This window comes from Pelodiscus sinensis, chromosome 1 (genome assembly GCF_052426305.1).
Source record: "Pelodiscus sinensis isolate ZL-2025 chromosome 1, ASM5242630v1, whole genome shotgun sequence".
NCBI lineage: Eukaryota > Metazoa > Chordata > Testudines > Trionychidae > Pelodiscus > Pelodiscus sinensis.
The window spans coordinates 147,393,452-147,410,946 of record NC_143052.1 but is presented as its reverse complement, the minus strand read 5'-3'; the positions used below and the strand labels follow the sequence as shown (position 1 = coordinate 147,410,946).

Below are 17,495 nucleotides of genomic sequence, written 5' to 3'. Positions count from 1 at the left end.
TCGAAAGAGAGCACCCAGCGAGTCTGGATGCTCTCTTTTGAAGAAGCCCTATTTACATTGAAGAACGCCTTCTTTCGAAAGAGGAACTTTCGAAAGAAGGCGTTCTTCCTCGTGAAACGAGGTTTACCGCCATCGAAAGAAAAGCCGCGTTCTTTCGAAATAATTTCGAAAGAACGCGGCTTGAGTCTGGATGCAGGGGAAGTTTTTTCGGGAAAAGGCTACTTTTCCCGAAAAAACCCCTGAGTCTGGACACGGCCTAAGAGTGCACTTATTCAGTCAGGGTATGTCTACACTACCACCCTAGTTCGAACTCAGGTGGTAATGTAGGCAACCGGAGTTGCAAATGAAGCCCGGGATTTGAATTTCCCGGGCTTCATTTGCATAAAGCAGGGCGCCGCCATTTTTAAATGTCCGCTAGTGCGGACTCCGTGCCGCGCGGCTACACGTGGCACGGACTAGGTAGTTCGGACTAGGCTTCCTAGTCCAAACTACCGTTACTCCTCCACGAGTAGTTTGAGTAGAGGAGAGTACTCGTCAGGAGATCCTCCACGAGTAACGGTAGTTTGGACTAGGAAGCCTAGTCCGAACTACCTAGTCTGTGCCGCGTGTAGCTGCGCAGCACGGAGTCCGCACTAGCGGACATTTAAAAATGGCGGCGCCCGGCTTTATGCAAATGAAGCCCGGGAAATTCAAATCCCAGGCTTCATTTGCAACTCCGGTTGCCTACATTACCACCTGAGTTCAAACTAGGGTGGTAGTGTAGACATACCCTCAGTTCTTAAAGCAGAGGTGGGTGATGGAGTGGTCCCCCCATCAAAAAACTAACACTTTGGTAAGTGGTCAAGAACCTTACAATTCTATGATAATTAATGGAGGAGGTGTGGGGTCTGGGATGCAGGCTGGGTGCAGAAGTGAGCATGGGGTAGGGGATTGGGATGCGGGAGGAGCTGTGGTATCTGGGAGGGAGTCTGGGTGAAGGAGGGGGTTGTGACCTCGGGTAAAGGATTAGGGTGCAGCACCTGGGAGGGGGTAGGGTACAGGAACAGGGGTGCAAAGGGTTTGGATTATGACCTGGGGAGGGAGTTGGGATGCGGGAAGGGTTGGATACCAGATGCAGGCTCTGGCTGGGTGGTACTTTCCTTAAATGGCTCCCAGCCAGTAGCCCAGTGGGACCCTTGGGCAGGCTCCCTGGCTGTAATGCCCCTGCATGCTGCTCAAAGCAGCCAGCTGCAGAGGCCATGTGCATCTCTGAACCACACGCCCTCGCCCTCGGAGTAGCCTAGTTTCCAGCTAATGGTAGCTGTGAGATTGCGCTGGGGTAGGAGCAGTGTGCAAAGCCTCTGCTCCGCTCCCCTCCCCTGCCTCCCCCCCCACCCCTGGGCACAGAGATGCACATGGTCCCTGCAGCCAGTCACTTTGATCAGCCTCCTGGCGTGCAGTATCCAGGGACCCTGCCCAAGACTCCTGCTGGGCTGTGTGATGGAGAGAGACAGGCTGTATTTTGTCCACCTCTGCCTTAAAGGCACAGGATTACTCTACCTTGGGAACAGTTTCCAAGGAGAGTATTTTCTCTTTAGGCAGGAGGCGAACAGGAAGGTTTGCAAATGGTGATATTTAAGTTATTCAAGGTGATTGGATGCCTATGGGACTATATTCTCTCAGTGTCCCAGGTTACCTTCTCTTATGTCCTACCTCTGTCCATTCAAAAAGATCAGAATCCTGTCTGGGACATCTTCATACCCACTCCCACTGAAACAGATTTCTGAGAATGCCTGTCGGCTAGAACCATGCCCGTCCTGTTATAGCTGTTACTCTGTCTTCCCCACCCTGACCTACTTGTTTGTCTCATCCACCTGTTAGGTCTTGTCTTTTAGAATGCAATGGTAGTCCCACAGTAGAAATGTTAAATAAGAGCAGTAAGTAATAATAATTGTCTAGTGTAGCAGGGACACACCATGCTGTCAGCTACATGCCTGGAGAAAGTCTGTCAGAAATCAGGAATAAGTGGTAAACTAGACTAAGTCCCATCAATTTAGGTGATGTACAAAGTGACTGTAGCTTATATTCCTGCCCCCGCCCCATTACCTATTCAGAGTGCAAGAAGAAAAGCAAAAAGCAGGAGAGCTGAAGATTCCCTGACATAAGGATGCAGGGCCCAAGTCCCCACCCTAGTACACCAGTTTCACCCATTGTTTCATCATAAAAAGGTGTAATGCATTGGAGTACCAGGCCTACCCTGTATGCGGTCTGTCTTGCCTTGCACTGTCAATGCTTTCCCAGCTGTTCCCAAAAGACACAGAGTCACAGCTCTTTGGATGCCAAAATGGTGCAAGCTACGCAGACTTCTAATTCACCGGTTACCTGCCATATCACTTGCACTGTCATTTAGACCACTGCAGGATTTGGCCTACACCTCCAAGGACTTACAGACATTGGTGTTTGGCTGAATTAGATGTCAGCTTTGTGGAGCAACAAGCAGAAGATTGAGCTGAAGAGGAGCAGCAGCATTTTGCAGCTCTTTAAGCAAGAGACTGGGAGTCAGGAGATCCAGGTTCTATTTCTATCTCTGTCACTGCCACATTATGTGGCACTGGAGAAGTTAGGCCAAAGTATTCAAACGCAGGTGCCCCAGTTTTGCTCCTAAATCTATATTTAGGCTCCTAATAAGAAACCTAGTTTTTCAGTGGATTTCATAGGAGCCAATTGCTTTGTTCCACCTCAAACAGTCCTGTACTGACAGCCCCAGAACTTACCACATGGTCAAAAGCAACAGCATTGATGACCATAAAATTGTCCAGATTGTATTTGTATGGTGTATAGTTCCCATGCCAGGCCACCACATTGAATGGGGAGAAATCCTGTCAATTCAAGAAAAACAAAGAGGGCAGAGGATTATCCACAGAACTCTCCAACTCCTTAGTAACATACAGGGCACTGCTCTGTAATTCAAAACACATTCAGTGTTAGTAAATGGTGCCAGCCCGGACTCCAAAGCTCCCTGTATATCAATAGAATAGATACTGCCTGGGCAGTGGCAGGGCACATTTCTCCACACCTCACACTGCCAAGGGGCCTCAGCCCTGCCTCATCTCTAGTGATTGGGGGCCTTCAGTATCCAAGGCCCATGTACTCTTTCATGGTTGTAATGGCAATTTTTTGATGAGGGGAACACCTGCTCACTAGAAATTAGACCAACACCATTCCACACAACACACTCAATTCTTTTGACATAGGCCACAGAATAGCACTTGGAAGCAGTGAGGTAAAGATCATCACCCCGAGGCACAGAATCGCTAACTGTAGAGTCAAACAATTCTTTAAGATACATTTATGATGGACAGAGAGCATTTTAGCTGGAGGGAGAAATGTGCCAGCCAGCTATGGATTCAATCTTAGTTTCATTGAATTCAGTGGGAATTTGGCCACTAACTTCAGTAGTACAAGGACTGGTCCCCCACAGTTATTTGCCATGTTGGTAAACAGTAGTATAATGTGTACTAATTGTAACTAACAGAGCTTCAGTGTGATCCAGTCTTTGTGAAAAGGATTCTGATTTCCTTACCTGTTGGGCTGAAAACAGCTTGCCCTGGTACTTGCTGATCACTGTGTAGTCACCTGGTACTTGGCGATCTTCATACCAGGCAACTGGTACTAAGAAATCGCGTGGGTTAGCTAGACCATTGGCCCCTCAGAGAGAAGAAAAAAAGAAAAAAAACCACAAAATTCTGGGTGATATCTTTACAGAGTAGGGACTGTTGCCCTTCTCTAGTTACACGATGGTATTTTTTAATGATCTTAGAGATACTCCATACTCGACAATACCTCATAAAGCGGATTATGGCCAACAAAATTATTTACATATTTACTATTTACATATGCTCATACAGGGGTCACTGTTACATGCCCAGGTACGTAAATCCATTCCCATTATGGGACTCAGACAGAGCTCTCACAGCTCAGATTAGTAAACTATTATACACCCTCAATAGTCAGGGAGTGTTATCTCATGGTGGCAGAGACTAGACAGCAGGGACTTTCTATTCCAAGTTCTGCCACTCACTGCTTGTATAAATTTGGGGGAAGTTATCCAGAAAGTCATCAGGCACTTGCACATTTCTGGATGTGTGAAAAATAAATAAATGAGGCTAATGATACTTTACTTGTAGGTGTATTGTAAGAATTATCTAATGTTTGTTGAACATTTTTGAAGTGTAAAGCACCATATGAGTGCTAAGCATTCTTTTTCTTCTCATTATTGTTGTTGTTATTACAAAGCACTTTGACTTCCCTGGATGAAAGTGCTAGGCATTACTACCTGCTGCTGAGGTTTAACAGTCAGTACTTTCCTCTAGCTGTCAGTTTTCAAGTGAAAAATGAAGTTAAACAAGAATAAAATATAGAGCATCATGATCTCTGGGGGAAGCAGTGACTGGTGTGGAGAGGATCTCATAATTACTACCTTCTGAAAAGAAGAATTACAGGCAAGCACAGTCATTTTCTTTTCTCCAAAAAGTGGATATTATAATAGATTTTCTCCTTTCTCAGAGACATAAAAATGTCCAAGGTACCTCTGAAAAATGCTAACTAATGAAAAAACTTGTTACAAATACATAGGCATAATGGTATAAATAATCATATGAAACAGGCACGGATTGTAATAATATGAAATTGCTGTATCCTGGCTGGAGTGCTACAGCTAAGGGTGTCAAAGAATCACTCATTCCACAAGACCGCGGGACTTCAGTACATGCAGGCTGTGTCTACATTGGCATCCCTTTCCGGAAAAGGGATGCTAATGAGACACTTCGGAAATGCAAATCCACGGCTGCCGCTTTTTTCCGGCTCGGGGTTTTTGCCGGAGAAAAGCGCCAGTGTAGACGCGATTCTCCGGAAAATAAGCCCTTTTCCGGAAGATCCCTTATTCCTACTTTCAAGGAGTGCCTTTGCACCAAATGGAGGGGGGACCATCCCCATCTGCCTTCCCCCCCACAAACATAATTTCCATCCAGGGGCTATTAAGACAATGGAAAACTCTACTTTTTTGGGGAGATAACTTAGCAGTTAGCTGACAGGAGCACTATCTAATTTCTATATATAAAAAAATAAGAAAATGAAACAAATAATTAGATCCACTCAGCTCTAACACTAACATATTCTGACATCTTGTGGCAAGTCACTTAGGGGACACTGCTTAGCCTTAACATTTTAATGAATATTCTTACTTTTATTACTAACCCCATGGAGAGAGAGAGACCCGGACAGGACTCCTGGGTTCTCTCTCAGCTCTGGAAGGAGAGGGGGGTCTTTACAGCAAGGGGGCAGATACATTTCATCTCTATATAAGAATGTCAGAATGGCCATACTAGGCTAGACTAAAGGTCCTTCCAGACTTGTATCCTGTCTTCCACAAATGAGGCAATCATCGTGATCCATCCCCTATTACCCATTTCCAGCTTCTGCCAAACAGAAGCTAGGGACACCATCTCTGCCCATTGTGGCTAGTAGCCATTGATGAACCTATACTCCTTGAACTTATTTTGTTCTTGTTGTAACCCTGTTATAGTTTGGGCCTTTCCCCCATCCCCTGGCAAAGAGTTCCACAGATTGACTGTGAAGAAATAATTTGTTGTGTTTGTTTTAAATCTGCTGCCTATAAATTTAATTGGGTCAGCTTCTTGTATTATGTTAATGAAGGAATACACAATCTGAAGAGAAAAGACTACATTTGAGATCTGGCTCCCATCCTGACCATAGTAATGATCTCTAGCTCCCTCAGAAATTCTTTTGGAGAATCCTTTCTGGGTTCTTAGCCCATCCATTGTAGGAGATGGGAGAAGAAAAATCAGAGACCTCCTCTTCATCCTCTGTCCTTTGAAAACACAATACAAAGTGGAGGAAGCAGATACCTTTTTAACAATAGAAGGTTGTGTAGACTTTTGGCCTTGCACCAACAAGCATTTATGCACACTAATAAGGTACAGTGATGATTAGAGATGTTAGATATCGGTTAATCAAACAATTGTGTACCCACATCAAATTTTAGCAGTTACACGATTATTCGTTAGTCCCCGAGGGCAGGGCCTGTAGCCAGTGCACTACCAGCCCCGCTCCCGGGTAGCCCCCTGCCACCCAGCACTGCTGCCTCTGATACAGAGGCAGCAGTGCTGGGTGGCAGGCAGAAGCCAGTCTGTGCAGGGAGCCAGCAACCCACAGAGCAGCCTCTGTCCACAGCGAGAGGCTGCTCTGCAGAAGCAGCCCCTGTCTACAAGGGGCCCAAGATCCCTGCATACAGAGGCTGCGCCGGCATCCCATAGAGCAGCCTCTGTCTGTGGTGAGTCTGGGTCTGCTGCAGACAGAGGCTGCTTTGTGGCAGCCTCCCCAGTCCCCGCAGTGCTCTTGCCTCTGATAGAGACAGTAGTGTGGAGGGTGGGGGCAGGCGGCTTCGCAGAGCATGGGCTCCTGCCTGCCCCCCCCCTCCATTGCCTCTGTGGGAGGCAGCAAAGGGAGGGGCAGGCAGTTCTGGCTTAAAAGCCAGCTCCCCACGTGTACTGGCTTCTGCCTGCCCTTGCTCTCCTGCCGTGCTGCTGCATCTGATAGAGAGGCAGGAGTGTGTGTTTGTGTGTGTGTGTGTGTGGGGTGGCAGTTCCATGGGAGCCAATACGCGTGGGAAGCCAGCTTGAAAGCTGGCTTCCTGTGGGTACCAGTTCATGCCTGCCCTCCCTCATCCTATGCTCTGCTGCCTCTCTATCAGAGGCAGCAATGTGGGATCCAGTGCTTGTGGGGTAGAGTACTGGCTTTCACCCCCCCCCCCCTTACTGCATGATACAGGCTTATCGGGTAATCATGTAGTTGACTATACGGTGACCTCCCTAGTGATGATACACAACTGGCTAATTACCTAAACTGCAGTTGTAAATGCCAGTCTGGCACACAGATGCCAGATGGTGGCTGTACAGCAGGCAGGCACACCTGTAATGCAGCTTCCCTGGTGCATGGAACTTCAGCAATGTAGCCCTAAATTTCTAACTAGAGTCACGGGGTTAAATTTTTCTCTCAGTTACATTAGTATAAATCCAAAATAACTCCACTGACTCATTGGAGTGACTGATGCACCCCAGTGCGGCTGAGAGTAGAATTCAGCTCAGTGTTTGTATAGAAGACGTGAAGGAGCTTAAACAAACAAGCAGAATCTAAAAGACCAAGAGACTGTATGGAATGAGCTGGCTTTGGCACAAAAGATCACTTTCTCTACTCCTGGGGGATCAGGGTACTAATGGCCTTCCAAGTTTTTTGTTGGGAATGGGGGCTTCTCTATGAAACAGTAGTGTCCATTTCCAGGGAACAACTGAATAGCATCCCTGGGACTCCGATTGAGCATCTCATACAGGGGCTTCAAATTCTTTCCTAGGAGGGGGCCTCTGAAATGTTAAGCCTTCCCATATTGATAGAGGTCATTTGCCACAAGAAGAGGATGGGTGTGACCTTCTATATCCCCTGTGAATGGAAAGTCTGGGGAGAAAGGAGGAATGGAGTCTGGTTTGTGCAATCCCTTGCTCTTGTATTACACTTGCCCTACGGAATCCCCTGTAAACTTGATGGTGAATCTTTACCAATGGGTCCCAGGTCAGGCAGCTCGAAATGTGCACCATACACCTCTAGGATATAGCCTCTGGTGTCTCCGAACACCTCCACGCTGAAACGCATCCCTTGCTAGGAGAGAAAATACAAAGGTAGATATGAAGAGGTGACCAACCTGCAGCTCATGGGCCAAATGCAACCCACGGACTTCAACAAGGTGGTACAAAAGCTGCCTTCAAATTTAATATGGTGGCCTGGCTTGCTGAGCATGCATAGGCCAGCACGTAGTGCTCAGACATGACCCAAGAAGTTGTGCCACACTGTGTGCTTCTCTATTAAAGATCAGGGTGGCCGTGATTGGTGTACTGTGCACAAACTAGATCAGCCTTAGGATTTGTGGCAAGTTCCTAATGCAGCCTCTGGGTTAGTCCAGCTCTCTGGAGTTTGACTGAGGCCGAGTAAAACTCACTGTTTCAACATCAGCAGCATACTTCAATATCAGCTTCCCTTCAGAAACAAGCCAGCAGGAGGCAGAAACCTGCCTAGTCCTCACCTGAATGACACAGATCTCATTGGGCTCCACCAGCAATTTGCCAAACTCAGTGGTGATCAGCAGCTTGCCTTGCTGCGGTACTGTGGGGAGGAAACATAAGCAACACTCACTGAGGAACTGGAGGGCTTTCCTGTCACCAAAAGTCACAGCTTAGAAGCTTCAATTTATATTTTCATTCTCCACTGTCCACTACCAGCCTCCTAGAAAGACCCCTGCTACTCTTAGCTGTAGGTGCTCTCTGTCCCTCTTGACTCCACCATCAACTTCATCACATGTGCGCACTGGCCTATGAAGAAATGTTGTCTGTAAGCAGCAAACAGAAGCAGATCAGTGTGACAGGCAGGCAAATGTCCCAGGCAGAGAAAAGTACAGAAACGTGTTTTTTTGTTGTTCACGGAAGCAATTGCTTGTGCATGATGCCAGACCAAATGCTCTGCATTCACAGAGCAGGCCGCAGCAGTGCAACAGTGCTTCTCACTGCTGCTTCACTGGTAGGATCACCTTGAGGGGTAAGATACAAATTCAGCCTTCTTGAGCCATTCAGCACTTGGTCTCAGGTGAAACTGACAATAAGAAGCCCAGTTACTGACAACTGTAATTTATGTTTTACTGGAAGATTTACCCGGCGTTGGTTGGGTCTTTAATTCAAATAAGTTTTGTTTTTCTTCATTTAAATTATGGTTCTGGAATGGGGCTGGGGATGAGAGGGTCAGTATGCAGGCTGCCCCAGGGAGAGAGGACATGGTAAGAAGCATCTCTGAATGACCACTGCAGCTGCGGTGGGCACAGCTGGGGGAGGGGTGCATGTCCCCTGACGGGAGACAGACAAACAGACACACAAACAAACTCTCTGAAATATATAGTAGATAGCTGTCCCTTTCTCCTCCTTGCTCCCTGCTGGCCCAATGGGGTTACAGCTATCTGGGTCCCCATCTCTGGCTCCTTGCTGTCCCCTGTGGTCATTCTGCTGTATAACTTTCTCCTGCCAGACCCTCCCTTTCCATTGTATGAGAAAACAATCAAATTCCAGGTATATGCCATTATCCCGACACAACCAAACCCTGACCTTACTTTAAATTATGATAAGAGGGAGCTGCCTACCAAAGTTGGTGGTCTTATCATTAAGGAAGAGTTCTTGAACAAATGGACTCACAGACTGACAGACAGACACACATTTCTAAAATATATAGTAAGATATATCCACTAAGTAGTAGCCTGAGTTTCACAGATTCATTTCATCTAGGCTATGTCTAGTCTGCAAGCCTCTTTCGAAAGAGGCTCTTTAGAAAGATACTTTCAAAAGAGCCTCTTTCGAAAGAGAGCGTCTAGACTGCACGTTGAACTTTCGAAAAAGCAGCTTGCTTTTTCGAAAGAAAGCATCCAGTGAGTCTGGATGCTCTCTTTCGAAGAAGCCCTATTTACATTGAAGAACGCCTTCTTTTGAAAGAGGAACTTTCGAAAGAAGGCGTTCTTCCTCGTGAAATGAGGTTTACCGCCATCGAAAGAAAAGCCGCATTCTTTTGATTTAATTTCGAAAGAATGTGGCTTGAGTCTGGACGCAGGGGAAGTTTTTTCGGAAAAAGGCTACTTTTCCCGAAAAAAACCCTGAGTCTGGACACAGCCCTAGTGGCCAGTGACCAGTCATTAGATGGGAGCAGTGTTCAGTCAAAAACAGTGAAGTACCTAAGTCCCACTGACACCAATAGAAGCAAGGTGCCCAACCACCAATGGAGATCTGGGCTTAGCAGCTGAGGATGGATTTAAACTAGAGACCTAGACGTGAAAGGCTCCATATGCCAATCTCCAGAGCTAGCCAGCCAGCTTTTCCCTTGTGCCCACTCCTCTAGGAGAATAAGTTAATGATTGAGTGGCAGTGAGTGCAAATGTCAGAACTCTGAGTATACAGTGAAAGGGGGCAGAGGTTGCTATTGCACTGTACCTCAGGCAGTGTTTTGGGGATTACTCAACACCTTCTCTCATGTGAGAAGCCTCTCCCCTTCACCATAGATACAAACAGTGTCTACAAGAGCTCCAGGATCCTACGTTCCATATGGGACTGCCCTTTCATTTCTTTCATAAACAACAGAGGTTAACCAGTGTAGGGGTAGTTAACCTTTAGACTGGACTGTTCCAGGAGGGCCCACACTCTAACTGTGGAGTTATATAATGTGTCCCAGGGGTGAAGTTTCCCTTTCATCTCAGGGTGAGGAGAGAGTTCAGCAACTGCAGTTGGGTATTTTGGGGGGGTTTGCTGGTGAGTTCAGTCACCAGGTAATTTTGATTAATCAATTAAGAAAGTTTTTTTTGGTGAAATAAAGAACTCTAAAATGCATGCATTTCAAATGCCAATGCAACACTTATTGTTGAGAATTTGTTCGCCCCAGCCTGGAGGAATTCAGGAGCACCGATCACTCTGACAAGTCTTGGACTGAAGCAAACCTGTGAGCTGTCTATAAACCACAGAGTTCACAGCTTCCTGAAAACCTCAAGGGTTTTTATGACATGCCTAAGAATAGGATTCCCGCAATAGCACTGCAGATCCATAGCCTAAGGAACCAGGCACTGACTTAGCTAGCCAAGGAATCTGGTTCCTGTTAAAAACAAGACTTACACTTAGTGTTCCCTGTAAGCTGTGTGCTTGGGTGGCTACCCAGGAGAGATTCAAATGCTGCCCAGCTGATTAGCAGAGCACCCACAGCCGGCAGCATGTGTTTCTACTGGTGGTGCATATCTGTATATGCCACAATACACATAACAAAATTGATTCTGCACTTGGATGGAAAAATATTAGTGGGAACTCTGCTTACAATCCTGGACTGAAAAAGAGAAGCAGAGTATGATAGGCAATTTAACCATTACCAAACCACCTAATTTTGGATAGTCCAAGAGTGATGTTAATCACCGACCATCAGTCCAAACCTTTCCAGCAGGAAGAATGAACCAGATGTTGGGAGAAACAGAGTAGGGTTGATGGCAACAGAGGCTAACAAAGATGAGGAGGAGAATAGAAATCACATCTGGAACTCACCAATCAGGAAGTCACCATCTGAATTGTAGAAGCACCTAAAGAAAACGAAGAGCACAAGCACACAATTACTGCAGGTTCCAAGTTGAAGGTCTTCAGCAGGCAGAGTGTCAGTGATGCCCATGGAGGCTTACAGGGTTGGTGGAAACTCAGCACATACAGGCACGCAGGGAGTCAAAAGGATCTAATGCACAGAGCCTGGAGCTGGGAACCAGGAACTCCTGAAGTCTAGTTAGGGAGACCAGATGTCCCAGTTTTATAGGGACAGTCCTGATATCCAGGGTTCTGTCTTATATGGGTGCCAATTACCCGCTATCTCTGTCTGTTCACCTTATGTCCAGATCTGCCTCTGCCTAAGTCCTTTCCCTGTGATCTGGGGTACATCACTTCCCCACTCTGGGCCTCCATTTCCCATCTGTCAAATGGAGATGATAATGCGGATCCACCCAACAGAATGGTTGTGAGGAACCATTAGTGTCAGTCAGTATTACTAATCTCCCTGGGTGGGCTTGGCCTCTGGGATGAGGATCTCAGCACCCTTCAATGAAGCACTTCCCAGCACTGCAGCCATAACCCTTCACCATCGCCCCCCCCTCCCCCCCCACTGATCTATGTGCATCTCACCCCCCTGTACAATATTTACCCAAAAGAGTGTCATCTGCCTGTCAAGTTTAGGACTTTCCGTAGCACCTATCACCATACTATCCAAGTACTCTGGTTGTGTGGACATGAATTTAGGGGATATCTAGGTATTGCTATTTGTAAAATAGCTGCTTTATGGCCTGTGTACTCAGTGAGCAGTTGCAATGAATTTCAGATGCTCTCGGGGTGGTTGTCACATATACTTGCAAACCAACAGCCCTGGAAAACCTTGGCCTCAAATCTAACAGTCACTGACCTATTGATCATGGGGGTGTTACAAGTGAAGATGTGGATGGCAATCCCATTGCGTGACTTGGGTTCCCCAGCTCCACACAATGTGTGCAACCCCTAGGAGACAAACACAGAAAGTTAGAAAGAGCAGCAAGCAGGAGGGTTGAGGCAAGAGCCCTTCATCTCCTCTGATGGGGCTCATCCCACTGGCTGGGCTCCTTCCTTCCTCACAGATCCCACCTCAGCAGGCTGGGCTCCCCGACTCTGCATGACTGCTGTTTGCTTGTGTTTAAAATGACCCTGATCTTTGGAGACCACTTCAAACTGGACACGCGACAGAGCGGCAGACCACTGGCTGACAGCTTCTCCAAAGCCCAGTGAAGTGAGGGCTTTGACAGATGGCACAGACCCAGCCCAACAGACACTCGCGGGCAGTGGGAAGGGGTGTGTGCGCCCTCCTCGCCGCGTTTGCCAGGGAGCTTCCCTGTCTCCCCTAAAGGAGCAGTGGAACTCTGGCTTGGTAAGTCAGGCATCATACCCAGGCTGACCAGGGAAGTCTGGGCTCTGAGTGGCCTTGCCGATTTCAGCTAGGGAGTTATGACTGCAAAAAGTCTTCTAACTATTCATTACCAGAATCCTATATAAGGGTATGTCTACACTATCCCGCTAGTTCGAACTAGCAGGGTAATGTAGGCATACCGCAATTGCAAATGAAGCCCGGGATTTGAATTTCCCGGGCTTCATTTGCATAAGCCGGCCGGCGCCATTTTTAAATGCCGGCTTGTTCGAACCCTGTGCCGCGCGGCTACACGCGGCACGGGGTTCGAACAAGCCGGCATTTAAAAATGGCGCCAGCCGGCTTATGCAAATGAAGCCCGGGAAATTCAAATCCCGGGCTTCATTTGCAAGTGCGGTATGCCTACATTACCACCCTAGTTCGAACTAGGGTGGTAGTGTAGACATACCCTAAGAGACTTGGCTGCTTTTCACCCAGACTGGATATTGCCAGTGCACAATCTAGCAGTCAGAGCAGGACTCCTGGGTTCTATTGCTAGCTCTGCCGTTGACTCTCTGTGTGATCTTGGGCAAGTCAGTGTATCACTCTGTGCCTCAGTTTCCCTCTCTGTAAACTGCACAGTACTGCTCTCAGCTCTACTAAACCCTACAAAGAGGGGTAATGCCTGGGAGGCTCCAGCCACTTGACTTACGCTCACGAAGTCCAGTTTTTTTTCAGAAGCTTTCGGGATCACAAAAGGCTTCCATCTCAACTAGAATGAAGCAAATACAAAGTGAGGAAGGAAACGTCAGCCATTATCATATGAACAATGCCAGCTAAAAAGAATGGAAAGTCTTCCATGCCCTCATCCCGCCCTCTGGTGGGTATTTTGGGAGTTTTCTTGCAAGCCAGTTTTAATGCCAAGCTTGAAATTCCTATTTAAGAACTGTCCTTCCCTGTGTTACTAACAGCACCTGACAGGCAAAGAATTTCAAATTAACCTACTTGTCACCCCGATCCTATGATTTGCATTTTATACTTGCTCAGCATGTGGCCATTCACTTACTGCGTGACCCTGGGCTACTCACTTCCCTTCTCCGTGCCTCAGTTTCCCCCACCTGACAGACAGGGGGGCTGTGGGTTAAGGGCTGCTGCTGGTAAATCCCTTGGAATTGCTCAGAGAGAAGGTGCTTGAGAAGTATGTATTATTTGGAATGGCAAAGTCAGTTTTGCTCACTGGCCCCAACAGTGACCCCAGTGACACTGAAGGTATGTCCACATTTGAGCTGAGCAGTGTGATTCCTGGCTTGCAGAGAGGTACCTGAGCTAGCTCTGCTCGAATTAGTACAATAAAAACAGTGGTGTAGCAGAGGTGGTGGCACAGGGTAGCCATCCCACCACATCCCTGCTGAGATCCTTGGACTTATTCTCCAGCTTTACTCCAGTGTAAGTGTACTGGTTTTAATGGAGTTACTCCTGATTAACACAGGTGGATTGGAAGGCAGCATCAGGCTCTCTGCTGAGTTATTTTTAAATCATGAAACATTTTGTAACGTTTAAAAAAAACCCAAAATCTAAATGTTGAGCCTAAATGACTTGTCAGAGTCTCCTTGAAGATTAACCTTAGAAGGAAAGGAAAGCGGCGGTGTGCTGGGCCATGCCAGATGCACCTGGGAGTGAAAGAGTACAGGAGTTCATCACTTATTAATCAGCTGCACAGCAGGCTTGGCACTGCTACTGGCAGATAATTGCTCTGTTCTCTGAAGCCATCTGCTTCCAAAGAAGTCCTGCAGTTCAAGCCCTGGCACAGGCAGCCCTCTCTGGTCAGCCAGGCAGCTTTTGCTCTGGCAGAATCTCCTACTGCATACAAGGAAGTACGCCGAGTATGTCTTTCTGTGACAACAGGATATTGTGGTTTTTTTAAATGTAAGAGTATGGATCAAGACAGTATAAATGAAAAAGATCTGAGTTGAAGGATTAAAACTTGCCTTTACGTGTACTAAGTAAGGGTACGTCTACACTAGCTCATTAGTTCGAGCTAGGTAGGGTAATTAGGGCAAGCGGAGTTGCAAATGAAGCCCAGGATTTAAATATCCCGGGCTTCATTTGCATGTTCCCGGGCCCCGCCATTTTTAAATCCCCCTTAGTCTGAACTCCGTGCCCGCGGCTACACGTGGCATGGAGTAGGTAGTTCGAATTAAAGATCCTAATTCTAACTACCGTTACTCCAGCCCCCCTATAACCCATGGCCCCCCAACTGATTTTTCTGTGGGTCAGCAGTCCCCATCCTAAAAAGGGTTCCCCACCCCTGGTCTAGTGGTTAAAGCAGTGCTCAAAGTTAGAAGATCCAGGTTCACTGGCTGCCTGTGTGACATTAAGCAACTCACTACCTTGCTCTGCGCCTTTGTTCCAATGTCCATGAAATGAGGATGAGAATGACCTATTTTACAGAAGGAGTGGGGCTTATTTCATTATCACTGTGAGATAAAGGGACGGAAGAGGATGGAGCAGAACAAGGGGTTATCTATTAGTGGTAAATGTCATAATAAAAATGGATATGATGCACAAGTAAGGGCAGAGTGAGTTACCAGACAAGAGATCAACACAGGATGCAACAGCTGACAGAGAGCTGGGAGCTATGAATGATACAATAGCCCAGACCATTGGATACAATACTCTTCCTTGGGAGCATCTGGATGAACTTACAGATGGTTTGTTGCCATACAGCAATGTTCCAAGGGGCTCTCCACACAAAGAGATTTTGGCTGCTCAAAAAAAAAAAAGCCTCTGAGGGTGGAAGTATTCAGAAATCTCTCCACCTCTGACCTCTAAAGGAGCTATCAGATTAGGTTGGGGTGTTAAATATATGGCCTGCAGACCAGATGTTGCCCTCGTGATGTATTCCTATGACCAGCATGAAACAACTAATTTATGGACACTCTAAGCTTTCAATATTTATTTAAAAGTGGCAAGGCCTCACTGCTGCAGTGATAAGTGGTGACATGTCTGCCTGAGTCTGCAGACAGCCTGGAGCATTGACCGAGAGGTGTGAACTTCCCTGTCCCCTAGTCATCTCATTGGGAGTGACAACTCTAAAGGGCAATGCTGAAACTTTAGTGTCAACAGTGACAACTTCAGTATCCACTGCTGATCAGTGTAAGCCCTTGATGGCTGGGAACTGACAGTCACTGCAGGCAAGGAAATGCAAATGGAAGGACAAGGAAAAAAAAGACACAAAAAAGAGGAGAAGGGGAGAAAGTCAGATGGGAAAGAAAGGGGTCAAAGGGCAGAAATAAAAGTGGCTTACAGGACAGCAGATTTTCTCACTGAGTGATACTGAATGTGACAAAGCACTGAGTAAATAATAATGTTTACCTCCTACACAGAGGCTGTATTCTCCCCTTGATAAACCTCCTCTGAAATTAGTCAGAGGTCCACCATGGAACGAGGGAAATAGAATGTCCTGAAACTATAGCTTAGCTCATGGACCATAATTAAACATAGAATCCAGCTCCCTCCTCCAAAGGACTTTGACACCCTGTGCTAGATGTCAGGCTACTGGCCTCAGGTTGCATTGCCTGGTGGGTTCTTTGTTATGTCGGAAGGGTTTGTTACCTTGGGGGGCTCTGATCCCAAAGCCCACGAAAGTCAAGGGAAAGCCGTCCATTGACATCAGTGGGCTCTGAATCATGTCCTTAAAGGACTCACCGTGAGCCCCTTATAAATGGATGAATATATAAATAAAAGATCCCACAGAAAACTAAAGTGAACTGCAAGACACCAGCTCTGGGGCCATACCTAAGATCAATTGTGCTGGCAGGCTCTGAGCACCCAGACAGATAACACCCTGACCTGGTGATGCCAATAGGTTCTGGCAACTAACTCATTGATCATGACTATATTTCCAGCTCAGATAGCAGAGCCTGAAAAAGCAAAGGTGCAGTGGCACACTGACTCCCACTATCCAAAAGGCCCTTCATGCAATTAGCTGGAATGCCAGCAGAGGTGCTTAGATACTAGAGTGATGGGTGCCATGGAAAAAACCATATTGATAACAAGACATTCTTCTTGTCATAGAAACTGAATCTTCTCTCTTTCTCCGCCTCCTAAGGTATCAGTTGAAAAATGGCTGCCTGCTCTGTGCTCTAGGAAATTATTCTCCCAGATTTGATTACGGTGGCTTTAAGATGTGAGGGAGGGGATAGCGGTTTTATCATTCTTTCTTCAGGGAATGGATATAATGTAAATAAATAGCTCCAGACACTTCAGGGATGGATACCTTAGAGATACCTGTATTAATAAATCATCATAATCATTCTGTTTGTGCAAGGGGATCAGGGATGGATGAGGCTATAAAGGAAACCATCAAAGCTTCAGCTAGGAAGGAGCGTCGGACAAAGACACACGAATATGATCGTGTGTCTGCAAAACATATTCCAGCACAACTGGGAGCATATTGAGACAAATAGTGGGGCTGCGGGATGGCTGGAAATTAGCTAATGATGATGCATGGAGGATTAAACCCGAGAGAAGCTAGAGCCAATGAATACAAGAACACAGAGAGGGAAGGATGGCAGGAGCAACGAGGAAGATTAGCAAAGCCAAATGATGTGCAGCTGATGAGGACAGGAAATCATGATTAAAGATGATGGCAAGGCCATAAAAGAGGACAAATGCAATCCCTCTGCATGACTCTCTAGAACAAAACCTGATTTCCAATGAGGGCAGAGGAGAAACACATTGGAAGGGAGTTACATTTCCAAAGGCAAGTGGACAGAATGCGTAGTGGGAACAAGCTGCTCCTCTGCCTTCTAGGTGGGAATCAGACGACCTTCTGATTGGGAAACCTGAGACGCTGCAGCAGCAGGGGTGGCAAGCTGGGAACTATGGCTTAGGAAGCCTTGAGCAAATACTGCCCAAATTCTGTCACTACAATGGCTGCTCTGGTAACTGGCCAAGAAACCAAGGGC

General features: G+C 46.8%; 1 protein-coding gene across 3 annotated transcripts in view; it reads right to left on the bottom strand.

Annotated features, from left to right (window-relative positions):
* HGD (homogentisate 1,2-dioxygenase) overlaps positions 1–17,495 on the bottom strand; it is a 41,068-nt gene that overhangs the window by 7,767 nt on the left and 15,806 nt on the right. For all 3 annotated transcript variants that reach the window (XM_075905273.2, XM_006132905.5, XM_006132904.5), the window contains 7 exons: positions 13,238–13,297; positions 12,055–12,146; positions 11,160–11,194; positions 8,132–8,211; positions 7,611–7,710; positions 3,563–3,687; positions 2,754–2,858 (listed from right to left, as the gene is read on the bottom strand). In XM_075905273.2, coding sequence (XP_075761388.2) covers positions 2,754–2,858; positions 3,563–3,687; positions 7,611–7,710; positions 8,132–8,211; positions 11,160–11,194; positions 12,055–12,146; positions 13,238–13,297 — 597 coding nt within the window. The remainder of the gene's footprint in view (positions 1–2,753; positions 2,859–3,562; positions 3,688–7,610; positions 7,711–8,131; positions 8,212–11,159; positions 11,195–12,054; positions 12,147–13,237; positions 13,298–17,495) is intronic.